General features: G+C 51.1%; 1 protein-coding gene across 1 annotated transcript in view; it reads left to right on the top strand.

Moving 5' to 3' along the window:
* inppl1a (inositol polyphosphate phosphatase-like 1a) overlaps positions 1-14,038 on the top strand; it is a 217,441-nt gene that overhangs the window by 168,373 nt on the left and 35,030 nt on the right. Inside the window, exons 18-20 of the mRNA XM_063054726.1 lie at positions 369-450; positions 2,867-2,956; positions 6,494-6,607. Coding sequence (XP_062910796.1) covers positions 369-450; positions 2,867-2,956; positions 6,494-6,607 — 286 coding nt within the window. The remainder of the gene's footprint in view (positions 1-368; positions 451-2,866; positions 2,957-6,493; positions 6,608-14,038) is intronic.

Raw genomic sequence — 14,038 nt, 5'->3', positions numbered from 1 at the left:
GTTTTTTCCCTGGAAGCTCCACTTTCATCAGAATGTGCCTCACATTTTGAGTCTCCCCATCCAAAGAATGCAGTCTCTTGCTCCCGTCCCCCCTCCCCCAGCCTGTCCAACACCAGCGCATGCCGGCGGCCTCTGTACCTCGCTGTGGTGGCCCCCTCCACACTGACACGTGCTGTTGAGTTCACTTTAATTATTGTGAAAGTGCCTGCACGTGGTGGGGCTTTGCTGGACCAGGACACAGCTGATGCCCAGAGTGATCTCTTACACTGTGGTGGTGAGCGTTGCGTTGTATGTGTGGGTGTCCTGTCATGTTTTACACTGCAGTGGTGAGCATCGCGTTGTAAATGGGCGTGTCCTGTCATTCACAGGTGCGCACAAATGTCCCATCATGGTGTGACAGGATCTTGTGGAAATCATACCCTGAGACTCACATCATTTGTAACTCGTATGGTGAGTACAATTCCTTCCTTATACCACCTCCTTTATGCGCACCCTCCTCCTCCCCACACATTCCCAAAACACAGTCCACTCTCCCCCTCCCTGTCTCCCGCTTTCACCCTCCCTCAGCTTTCCTACCCCCCCCACATGTTCTCTTCCTGCCCCCTCAGTTCCCCTTCCCCACACTCTCTCGTTCCCCCTTCCCAATTTAATTTCTCTGTCAACCCCATTCTCCTGCCTTCTTCCCATAACCTTTGACACATGACTGATCAAAAATCAGAATCATATCTAATATCACTGGCATATGTCATGAAATTTGCTGTTTGGCAGCAGGTACATTGCAGTTCATAATGGTAAAAATAAATTGTAGGTTACAGTGAGAAGTGTATATATAATTATAAATAGGTAGTGCAAAAAGAGAGGAAAAACATACTGAGGTAGTGATTGTGTCCATTCAGAAAACTGATGGCAGAGGGAAAGAAGCTGTTTCCGAAAGTGTTTCTTCAGGCTCCCTCCTGTGCCTCCTCCCTAAGAAGAGGGCAGGGTGTGTGCTGGGTAATGGAGGTTTTTCATGATGGATGCCAGCTTTTTCAGGCATCACTGTTTGAGGGTGTCCTCAATGCTGGGGAGTCTAGTACCCATAATGAGCTGACTGAGATTACAACTTCCTGCAGCTTTTTCTGATCCTGTGCAGCGGCCCCTCCGTACCGAACGGTTAGAATGCTCCCCCAGTACATCTGTAGAAATTTGTAGTCTTTAGTGACATACCAAGTTGTCTCAAACTCCTCATGAAATATAGCCACTTTACATATACCCAATGGCCTGGCCTCCACAGGCATCTGTTGTGATGAATTCCTCAGGTTCACCATTCTCTGGCTAAAGAAATTCCTCCACATCTCCCTTCTAAAGGGACATACTTCTATTCTGAAGTTGTGCCGCCTTGTCCTATTGGAAACAGCCTCTCAAAGTCCAGTCTGTCAAGGCCTTTCAGTAGGAGTAGCCCCGGAGAGGCCTTTTAATTCTGGGACCCTCCGCTGTTTGGTCAAGTACTTGATCAAGTCAAGGATGTTTCAGGAACAGCCTTTTCTCCTCTGCCATCAGATTTCTGAACGGACAACAAATCCATGAATACTACTACAATATTCTTTGGTTTTTTTGAACTACTTATTTTTTATGTATGTGTGTGTGTGTATATACATATAAGTGTGTATGTATATATTTATAAAGAGATTTGTTTGTAGTTATTTTCACTTTTTTTTATTATGTATTACACTGTACTGTTGCCGCAAAACAATAAGTTTCACGACAGTGTGAGTAATGTTTCACCTGATTCTGAACTTAGTTTGTGCAGCTGACTCGCTGTTCCCTGCCCCCTCACTCCCACGCATGTGCATGTCTCTCCCTCTGTAACTTCACTGTTCAGTGGGGTTTTGCTCACGTGTTTACTTTACGGTTCTTGTCAGTTCTGGCTGCATGTCACAGCTGAGCCTGAATTACTTGCCCTGCCAGCACGGTCTGTGTGCTGTTGCATTCTGATGTTTTTAATCCAAACTTCTTCCGGGAGTCAGAAGGAAGCACAAAGCCAGCTGCTTCACAATCGTTCTATTAACCATAGATAGGAAAAAGAAAGTTGAAAATGGACAGAGATAGAGGTCTAGTAATTGAAGATAAGGTGAGGCAAAAGACAAAAGAAAAAGATGAGGAAAATGAAGATGGCGAGGCCTCATGGTCAGCTCTTTTTATACCGATTCATTCCATTCAAATTTGCAAAAGTTCACCAGTCAAATAGCTTCTATTCAAATAATGCAGCTGCAGAGTTTTGCAGGATGCAACCACGAGGGGACATGCGAAGTAACTGCATGTATCAGAATCAGCTCGAATATCACCGGCCTATGTCGTGATATTTGTTAACTTTGTGGCTGCAGTACAATGCATTACATAATAATAGGGAAAAAAAGAAAATGGTGAATTGCAGTAAGTATATATATTAAATAGTTAAGTAAGTAGTGAGGTAGTGTTCATGGGTTCAATGTCCATTCAAAAATTGGATGGCAGAGGGGAAGAAGCTGTTCCTGAATTGTTGTGTGTGAGCCTTCAGGCTCCTGTACCTCCTTCCCAATGGTAACAATGAGAAGAGGGCATGTCCTGGGTGGGGGATGTCCTTAGTGATAGAGCTGGCTAATTTTACAACTCTCTGCAGCTGTGTCCACTAGGATGCATACTGAACAGCTACATGTATGTATATAAAACATAAGCCCACAATTAATTGTTAAGCTACAAAGGAAATAACAGTTAAACAGTCTAATCCAACTGTACTAAACTAACGCAAATCCCTGTACAAGTTGAGATGAGAAATGGCCCATCAGTTCCACTGGGAACAACAACTTCTGGAGAGAGGGTATTCACAGATTTCTCCTCCCTCCCACAGGGTGCACGGACGATATTGTGACGAGTGACCATTCGCCAGTCTTCGGTACCTTCGAAGTTGGTGTAACGTCTCAGTTTGTATCTAAAAAAGGTGGGTGTGTTTACATTGGCTGGAGAGCGTGGGAACAAAGTTCAAAGTTTGTGTGCGGAATACAACCCTGAGATTCTTCTTCCCACAGACGGTCATGAAACAAAGAAAAACATCAAACCACCACCCCCCCATATGGAAAAAAAATCATGCAAATTACAGAAAAGACTGAGCGAAAGCACAGAATATAAGACAACACACCAACCTGCAAAGTCATTGAAAGAGGCCAGGCATATTGAGTTCGGTTCAATCTAGCTCTGTACCATTAGTTACCTGCAGGCTGCCCCGATCAAAATCATGTGAATTAGCCACACAAAGAAAGGAGGGGCCAGAAGAGCTTCTAGTTCAGTTCAGGGTCAGTGTGAACCCCAGACACGTACACCCACCTCGCCCCATGCCCTTGCCATTCGGTCCCAGAAGCTAACATTCCAGTTTCTGGATCCAAGGGTCCTGGGGTCAGGTCCCTTTGAGAGGTTCAAGTGGAAGTGAGTTGAAGGGACAGTGCATCAGTAATGAGGGTGTTGTTGGCCAAGCGAGCAATGTGGTAGGGTGCTGCAATGTTGAGGGAACACTGCAATCCTGGAGGGAGTGATGTTGAGGGAGCACTGTATTGCTGAAGGGAGCACTGCATTGTTGGAGGAAATGGTGTTGAGGGAGCGCTGCATTGTTTGAGGAAATGGTGTTGAGGGAGCGCTGCATTGTTGGAGGAAATGGTGTTGAGGGAGCGCTGCATTGTTGGAGGAAATGGTGTTGAGGGAGCGCTGCATTGTTGGAGGAAATGGTGTTGAGGGAGTGCTGCATTGCTGGAGGGAGCACTGCATTGTTGGAGGGAATGGTGTTGAGGGAGTGCTGCATTGTTGGAGGGAATGGTGTTGAGGGAGCGCTGCATTGCTGGAGGGAGCACTGCATTGTTGGAGGGAATGGTGTTGAGGGAGCGCTGCATTGGTGGAGGGAGCACTGCATTGTTGGGAAATGGTGTTGAGGGAGTGCTGCATTGCTAGAGGAAATGGTGTTGAGGGAGTGCTGCATTGTTGGAGGAAATGGTATTGAGGGAGCGCTGCATTGTTGGAGGAAATGGTGTTGAGGGAGCGCTGCATTGCTGGAGGGAATGGTGTTGAGGGAGCGCTGCATTGTTGGAGGGAGCACTGCATTGTTGGGCGGAATGGTGTTGAGGGAGCGCTGCATTGTTGGAGGGAATGGTGAGGGAGCGCTGCATTGCTGGAGGGAGCACTGCATTGTTGGAGGGAATGGTGTTGAGGGAGTGCTGCATTGCTGGAGGAAATGGTGTTGAGGGAGCGCTGCATTGTTGGAGGAAATGGTGTTGAGGGAGTGCTGCATCGTTGGAGGAAATGGTGTTGAGGGAGCGCTGCATTGTTGGAGGAAATGGTGTTGAGGGAGCGCTGCATTGTTGGAGGAAATGGTGTTGAGGGGGCGCTGCATTGTTGGAGGAAATGGTGTTGAGGGAGTGCTGCATTGCTGGAGGGAGCACTGCATTGTTGGAGGGAATGGTGTTGAGGGAGCGCTGCATTGCTGGAGGGAGCACTGCATTGTTGGGAAATGGTGTTGAGGGAGCGCTGCATTGTTAGAGGAAATGGTGTTGAGGGAGCGCTGCATTGTTGGAGGGAATGGTGTTGAGGGAGCGCTGCATTGCTGGAGGGAGCACTGCATTGTTGGGAAATGGTGTTGAGGGAGCGCTGCATTGTTGGAGGGAATGGTGTTGAGGGAGCGCTGCATTGTTGGAGGGAGCACTGCATTGTTGGGCGGAATGGTGTTGAGGGAGCGCTGCATTGTTGGAGGGAATGGTGAGGGAGCGCTGCATTGCTGGAGGGAGCACTGCATTGTTGGGAAATGGTGTTGAGGGAGTGCTGCATTGCTGGAGGAAATGGTGTTGAGGGAGTGCTGCATTGTTGGAGGAAATGGTGTTGAGGGAGTGCTGCATTGCTGGAGGAAATGGTGTTGAGGGAGCGCTGCATTGTTGGGAAATGGTGTTGAGGGAGCACTGCATTGCTGGAGGGAATGGTGTGGAAGGGGCATTCCAATGTGCAAGGGTCCAGTGTTGAAGCACTGCATTGCTGGGAGGAGTGCTGCATTGCTGGGGGGAGGTGTGGAGGGATTGCTGCAGTGTTTAAGAGGCAGTGTAGAGGGGGTGCTGTATTGTTGATGTGTTGTCAGGGACAGCACTGCAGAGGAAACACTGCTTTAATGGAATGAAGTTGAGGAGGTTGTGTGGTTCCAGTGAACTCAATCATTGATCATTTGGTGCTTTGCTGTGGCCTGCATTGTAATTTAAATGCAGCATCTCTTTAATACTCATACTAAACCTGCACTGTTTTCAAATCATGATGGTTTGGGCAATGGGTTCAGCACTTCGGAATGGTAAATAAAGAAAGGTTAATAAACAGCCAGGGGGCTGTGTCTGCTCATGGAACATACGGACCCTTCCCTCCCACAGAGCCCTCTTACTGCCTAAACGTCTCTTCAATGTCCCGAATGTATTCACTTACATAATGAGCCCCTGGCACAGGTGCATGATAATGTGTGTGGATATATGCAGACATATAATGTGTGCCAGGGGAGTCCATGGTTTAATAGTTACCTTGCCTCTGTGCTACCGAAGGCAAGTGGGGGAAGTTTCTTCCAGGTGTTGGGCTGATAGCTGTGAGATTGCTATAGATGTGTAGGAAGTGACTTGTCCTCCAGAGACAACATTCCCAGAGCAAGGCACCAGTGTCGCCAGAATCAGGTTTGTTATCGCTGATGCACATCATGACGTTTGTACAGGTCTTACTACCCGTTATGTCACTGGCGTTTAGGGCAGCAATAAAGGTTCTCCATCTCTATTGGTGTTCAGGGCTTCCTGCATTGTGCCAGTAGCTTCCTCTTGAGCAGTATAGAGCAAAACATAAAATATATAGTCCTATAAATTACAATTGTTCCTTTGTTTTGTGCCATGTCATATGATGTGGGCGATCATGACCATGATTGTTCCTGGCAAATTTTTCTACAGAAGTGGTTTCCCATTGTCTTCTGGGCAGTATCTTTACAAGATGGGTGACCCCAGCTATTCTCAGTGCTTTTCAGAGATTGTCTGCCTGGCGTCAGTGGTTGCATAACCAGGACTTGTGATGTGCACCAGCTGCCCGTACGACCACCCACCACCTGTCCCCATGGCTTCACGTGACCCTGGTCGGGGTGGGGGGATGCTGCTAAACAGGTGCTACACCCTGCCCAAGGGTGGCCTGCAGGCTAGCGGAGGGAAGGAGCACCTTACTCCTCCCTTGGTAGAGACGTATCTCCACCCCATCATCCATATAAATTACATTAGGAATATATAATCAATAAATAAATCGTGCAACAAGAGAGCAAAATACTGAGCAACTGACAGGAAGGAGGAGGTTATCAGGTCAGACAGAGGGGAATAAATAACCTCCGATTCATGGATTCCTGTTCCTTTCATAAACCTGATGGCAGAGGGTGGAGAAGCAGGTCCTAAATCACCTTCCTGTTTAACGCTCATCCCTAGTTCTTGTTTAAATCCAGGTCTGTCCAAGTCATCTGACCAAGCCTACATCGACTTTGAGAACATTGAAGCCATCGTCAAAACCGCCAGCAGGACCAAGTTCTTCATCGAGTTCTATTCCACCTGCCTGGAGGGTGAGTATTCTGGTCAATGGGAGCCATCTTCCCCACCCACCGCCTCACCCCCATCTGCACCCCCTCTAAAACTTGATGTACTCTGGCAATTCGGCATCTGCAGTTGTATAACCCATCAATGAGGGCACTCTGAGAATATTGTGCTTGGCTTTGGTCACCCTGCTATAGGAAGACGGCCACTGAGTGGGTAAAAGGGCAGCGAAGATGAGATTATCTTTATTTGTCACAAGTACATCAAAGCCCACAGTGAACTGTGTCCTTTGCATCAATGACCAACACAGTCTGAGGAACGACTGAACACAGCCCGCAAGTGTTGCTACACTTCCAGTGCCAACTTACCAGCCCGAACCCATACCTCCTGGGAACGTGGGGGATACCGGAGCATCTGGCGGAAACCCACGTGGTCACAGAAGAACATACGGACTCCTTACTGACAGCGGCAGGAACTGAACCCCCCCGCACTGTGAAGTGTTACGCTGACCGAAACCCCCCGCACTGTGAAGTGTTACGCTGACCGAACCCCCCCCGCACTGTGAAGTGTTACGCTGACCGAACCCCCCCGCACTGTGAAGTGTTACGCTGACCGAACCTCCCCGCACTGTGAAGTGTTACGCTGACCGAACCCCCCCCGCACTGTGAAGTGTTACGCTGACCGAACCCCCCCGCACTGTGAAGTGTTACGCTGACCGAACCTCCCCCGCACTGTGAAGTGTTACACTGACCGAACCCCCCCCGCACTGTGAAGTGTTACGCTGACCGAACCCCCCCGCACTGTGAAGTGTTACGCTGACCGAACCTCCCCCGCACTGTGAAGTGTTACGCTGACCGAACCCCCCCGCACTGTGAAGTGTTACACTGACCGAACCCCCCCCGCACTGTGAAGTGTTACACTGACCGAACCCCCCCCGCACTGTGAAGTGTTACGCTGACCGAACCCCCTCCCCGCGCTGTGAAGTGTTACGCTGACCGAACCCCCCCGCACTGTGAAGTGTTACGCTGACCGAACCTCCCCCGCACTGTGAAGTGTTACACTGACCGAACCCCCCCCCGCACTGTGAAGTGTTACACTGACCGAACCTCCCCCGCACTGTGAAGTGTTACACTGACCGAACCCCCCCCCGCACTGTGGTGTTACGCTGACCGAACCTCCCCCGCACTGTGAAGTGTTACACTGACCGAACTCCCCCCTCCACTGTGAAGTGTTACGCTGACCGAACCCCCCCGCACTGTGAAGTGTTACGCTGACCGAACCCCCCCCGCACTGTGAAGTGTTACGCTGACCGAACCTCCCCCGCACTGTGAAGTGTTACGCTGACCGAACCCCCCCGCACTGTGAAGTGTTACGCTGACCGAACCCCCCCGCACTGTGAAGTGTTACGCTGACCGAACCTCCCCCGCACTGTGAAGTGTTACGCAGACCGAACCCCCCCGCACTGTGAAGTGTTACGCTGACCGAACCTCCCCCGCACTGTGAAGTGTTACACTGACCGAACCCCCCCCGCACTGTGAAGTGTTACACTGACCGAACCCCCCCACACTGTGAAGTGTTACGCTGACCGAACCTCCCCCGCACTGTGAAGTGTTACGCTGACCGAACCCCCCCGCACTGTGAAGTGTTACGCTGACCGAACCCACCCGCACTGTGAAGTGTTACGCAGACCGAACCCCCCCGCACTGTGAAGTGTTACACTGACCGAACCCCCCCACACTGTGAAGTGTTACACTGACCGAACCCCCCCACACTGTGAAGTGTTACGCTGACCGAACCCCCCCACACTGTGAAGTGTTACGCTGACCGAACCTCCCCCGCACTGTGAAGTGTTACGCTGGCCGAACCTCCCCCGCACTGTGAAGTGTTACGCTGACCGAACCCCCCCGCACTGTGAAGTGTTACACTGACCGAACCCCCCCGCACTGTGAAGTGTTACGCTGACCGAACCCCCCCGCACTGTGAAGTGTTACGCTGACCGAACCTCCCCCGCACTGTGAAGTGTTACACTGACCGAACCCCCCCGCACTGTGAAGTGTTACACTGACCGAACCCCCCCCGCACTGTGAAGTGTTACACTGACCGAACCCCCCCCGCACTGTGAAGTGTTACGCTGACCGAACCCCCCCACACTGTGAAGTGTTACGCTGACCGAACCTCCCCCGCACTGTGAAGTGTTACGCTGACCGAACCTCCCCCGCACTGTGAAGTGTTACGCTGACCGAACCCCTCCGCACTGTGAAGTGTTACGCTGACCGAACCCCCCCGCACTGTGAAGTGTTACGCTGACCGAACCTCCCCCGCACTGTGAAGTGTTACGCTGACCGAACCCCCCCGCACTGTGAAGTGTTACACTGACCGAACCCCCCCGCACTGTGAAGTGTTACGCTGACCGAACCCCCTCCACGCGCTGTGAAGTGTTACGCTGACCGAACCCCCTCCACGCGCTGTGAAGTGTTACGCTGACCGAACCCCCCCGCACTGTGAAGTGTTACGCTGACCGAACCCCCCCGCACTGTGTTACACTGACCGAACCCCCCCCGCGCTGTGAAGTGTTACGCTGACAGAACCCCCCCGCGCTGTGAAGTGTTACGCTGACCGAACCCCCCCTCCACTGTGAAGTGTTACGCTGACCGAACCCCCCCGCACTGTGAAGTGTTACGCTGACCGAACCCCCCCGCACTGTGAAGTGTTACACTGACCGAACTCCCCCCTCCACTGTGAAGTGTTACGCTGACCGAACCCCCCCGCACTGTGAAGTGTTACGCTGACCGAACCCCCCCCGCACTGTGATGTGTTACGCTGACCGAACCCCCCCGCACTGTGAAGTGTTACGCTGACCGAACCCCCCCGCACTGTGGTGTTACACTGACCGAACCCCCCCCGCGCTGTGAAGTGTTACGCTGACCGAACCTCCCCCGCACTGTGAAGTGTTACACTGACCGAACCCCCCCGCACTGTGAAGTGTTACGCTGACCGAACCTCCCCGCACTGTGAAGTGTTACGCTGACCGAACCTCCCCCGCACTGTGAAGTGTTACACTGACCGAACCCCCCCGCACTGTGAAGTGTTACACTGACCGAACCCCCCCGCACTGTGAAGTGTTACGCTGACCGAACCCCCTCCACGCGCTGTGAAGTGTTACGCTGACCGAACCCCCCCCGCACTGTGAAGTGTTACGCTGACCGAACCCCCCCGCACTGTGTTACACTGACCGAACCCCCCCGCGCTGTGAAGTGTTACGCTGACAGAACCCCCCCGCGCTGTGAAGTGTTACGCTGACCGAACCCCCCCTCCACTGTGAAGTGTTACGCTGACCGAACCCCCCCGCACTGTGAAGTGTTACGCTGACCGAACCCCCCCGCACTGTGAAGTGTTACACTGACCGAACCCCCCCCGCACTGTGAAGTGTTACGCTGACCGAACCCCCCCACACTGTGAAGTGTTACACTGACCGAACCCCCCCCGCACTGTGAAGTGTTACACTGACCGAACCCCCCCCCGCACTGTGAAGTGTTACACTGACCGAACCCCCCCCGCGCTGTGAAGTGTTACGCTGACCGAACTCCCCCCCGCACTGTGAAGTGTTACACTGACCGAACCCCCCCCGCACTGTGAAGTGTTACACTGACCGAACCCCCCCCCGCACTGTGAAGTGTTACACTGACCGAACCCCCCCCGCGCTGTGAAGTGTTACACTGACCGAACCCCCCCCGCACTGTGAAGTGTTACACTGACCGAACCCCCCCCGCACTGTGAAGTGTTACACTGACCGAACCCCCCCCGCGCTGTGAAGTGTTACACTGACCGAACCCCCCCGCACTGTGAAGTGTTACACTGACCGAACCCCCCCGCACTGTGAAGTGTTACACTGACCGAACCCCCCGCACTGTGAAGTGTTACGCTGACCGAACCCCCCCGCACTGTGAAGTTTTACGCTGACCGAACCCCCCCGCACTGTGAAGTGTTACGCTGACCGAACCCCCCCCGCACTGTGAAGTGTTACGCTGACCGAACCCCCCCCGCACTGTGAAGTGTTACACTGACCGAACCCCCCCCCGCACTGTGAAGTGTTACACTGACCGAACCCCCCCCCGCACTGTGAAGTGTTACGCTGACCGAACCCCCCCCGCGCTGTGAAGTGTTACGCTGACCGAACCCCCCTGCACTGTGAAGTGTTACGCTGACTGCTACACAACATGCCGTCCCGTACTGTCTAGACTCGGGAGAGGTTGAGCAAGCTGTCATTAATTTGAAAAGATTGGCAAGGATGTTGCCTGGACTTGAGGGACTAACTTACAGGGGAGAGGTTGGACAGGTGAGGACATTATTCACTGAAGTGCAGGAGAATGAGGGGTGATCTGACAGACGTGTCTAAAGTTATGAGGAGCGTGATAGAGTGAATACATGCAGTCTTGTTTCCCAGCATTAGGAATCAACAAGTCGAGAATTAAGCTCTGATAGAGGTTTATAAGATTATGAGAGACATAGCTAGACTAGACTGACGATCTCTTTCTCCCAGGGTTGAAATGTCTAATACCAAAGGGCGTGCATTTAAGGTGAGGGGGTAAAGGGGCAAATTTTTTTTTACACGGAGATTGGTGGGTGCCTGAAATGCACTACCTGGGGTGGTCTTAGAGGGAAATACATTGGGGACTTTTAAGAGACATTCAGATAGGCACATGAATGTGTGGAAAATGGAAGGAAGTGGACATTGTGTCGGTGGAAGGAAATAGTTTAGTTGACTCAAACAACAGGAATTCTGCAGATGCTGGAAATTCAAGCAACATACATCAAAGTTGCTGGTGAACGCAGCAGGCCAAGCAGCATCTGTAGGAAGAGGCGCAGTCGACGTTTCAGGCCGAGACCCTTCGTCAGGTTAGTTTAGTTGACTGTTGGTTTACTAATTTAATTGGTTTGGCACAATATTGTGGCCTGTTCCTGTGCTGTACTATGTAGCGTGCATAGGTTTAAAGGTGAAAATGGGAAGATTTAGATCATAAGATCTTGGGTCTGTTCCGCCATTTCATCATAGCTGATTTATTATCCCTCTCAACCCCATTCTCCTGCCTTCTCCCTGTAACCTTTGACACACTGATTAATCACAAACCCATCAACTTCCACTTTAAACTAACCCAGCAACTTGGCCTCCTTAGCAATGAATTCCACAGATTCACCACCCTCTGGCTAACAATACTTTTCCTCATCTCTGTTCTAAATAGACATCCTTCTGTTCTGAGTTTGTGCCCCCTGGTCCTAGACTCACCCACCATAGGAAGCATCCTCCCCACATTCACTCTATCTAGGCCTTTCAATATTGGATAAGTTTCAACAAGTTCCTCCCCCTCTTCTAATCTCCAGCGAGTACAGGCACAGAGCCATCAAATTCTCCTTAGACATTAACCCTTTCATTCCTGAGATCATTCTCATGAGCCTCCTCTAGACCCTCTCCAATGCCAACACATCCTTTCTCAGATAAGGGACCCAAAACTGCTCACAATACTCCAAGTGCAGCCTTTTAAAGTCTCTGCATTTGCTTCAGCATTACACCCTTTCTTTTGTATTCTACATATCTCAAAATGAATGCTAACATTGCATTTGCCTTCCTTACAACCTGCAAGTTAACCTTTAGGGGCTCCTGAGTGAGGACTCCCAATTCCCTCTGCAGCTCTGTTTAATCTTCTCCCGGTTTGCAAAATAGTCCATGCCTTTAATCCTTCCAGAGTGCATGCCCGTACACTTCCCATCTGCGCTTTTTTTGCCCAGTCTCCCAATCTGTTTAAGCCCTTCTGCAGTCTCCCTGCTTCCTCAGCACTACCTAACCCTCCACCTATCTTTGTATCATCCGCAAACTTGGCCACAAAGCCATCAATTCCTTCATCCAAGTCATTGACGTATAACAGAGGAACTTCAGGGGCGACTTTTCACCCAGAGGATGGTGAGTATATGGACTGAACTACCAGAGCAAGCAGTTGACACAGGTACACCAACAATGTTTAAAATATACGTGGACAGGTACACCTATAGGAAAGGATTAGGGAAAGGTTGAGGTGTTGAGTGGTTGAGGCAGGTTCGATATTGTCATTTAAAGTTAAACTGGACAGCTATATGGACAAGAATGGAGGGTTATGGGCTGAGTGCAGGTAAGTGGGACCAGGTGAGAGTAAGCGTTCGGCATGGACTAGAAGGGCCGAGATGGTCCGTTTCTGTGGTGTAATTGTTATATGGAATATGAGACAAACACAGGTAAATGGGACCAGCTCCAATGGGAATCTTGGTTGGCAAGGACAAAAGAGAGAGAAGCAGAATTAGTCCATTTGGCTGGAGTCTGCTCCGCATTTCCATCATGTTTGATTTACTATCCCTCTCAACCCCATTCTCCTGTCCTTGATGCCCTTACCAATTATAAAACCTATCAACCTCCACTTTAAATATACCCAATGCTTTGGTCTCCACAGCCGCCTGTGGGAATTAAGGGTCATGTGGAAAAGGCAGGTAGGTGGAGATGAGTCCATGGCCAGATCAGCCATGATCTTATTGAATGGTGGAGCAGGCTCGGCGGGCCAGATGGCCGACTCCTGCTCCTATTTCTTATGTTCTTATGTAATGAGGCGATGAATTACACAGGTTACAGAAATTCCTCCTCATCTGTCTGTTACGACTTGACCTTGATGACTCTTAAATTGGCATCTAACAGTCCTGAACTGAAAGTTGGAGCTAACTGGGTCCTAGAACACGTTCTACACAATCAGGAAAGCTCCACAATGCCTTTACTTTCTGAGAGGGTTGAAAAGAGCTGGACTTTGCACATCTATACTCACGACCTTCTGCAGATGCACAGTAGAGAGTATCCTAACAAGCTGCATCACTGCCTGGGTACGGACACTGCACTGTGACAGACAGGGAGGCTCGACAGCGGGTCCCTGGGTATGGACACTGCACTGTGACAGACAGGGAGGCTCGACAGCGGGTCCCTGGGTATGGACACTGCACTGTGACAGACAGGGAGGCTCGACAGCGGGTCCCTGGGTATGGACACTGCACTGTGACAGACAGGGAGGCTCGACAGCGGGTCCCTGGGTATGGACACTGCACTGTGACAGACAGGGAGGCTCGACAGCGGGTCCCTGGGTACAGACACTGCACTGTGACAGACAGGAAGGCTCGACAGCAGGTCATCAAAACTGTCCAACGCATCACCAGCACCAGACTACCTGCCAACAAGGACATATCTACAGAGAGGTGCCAGAAAAGGGATAGTAACATCATGAAGGATCCCACCCACTCTGCCGATAAACTGTTAGTCCCACTCCCAGTCCTGACAAAGGGTCTCGGCCTGAAATGTCGACTGCACCTCTTCCTATAGATGCTGCCTGGCCTGCTGCGTTCACCAGCAACTTTGATGTATGTTGCTTGAATTTCCAGCATCTGCAGAATTTCTG

This window comes from Mobula hypostoma, chromosome 7 (genome assembly GCF_963921235.1).
Source record: "Mobula hypostoma chromosome 7, sMobHyp1.1, whole genome shotgun sequence".
Lineage (NCBI taxonomy): Eukaryota > Metazoa > Chordata > Chondrichthyes > Myliobatiformes > Myliobatidae > Mobula > Mobula hypostoma.
This window is presented reverse-complemented; position numbering and strand designations above follow the sequence as displayed.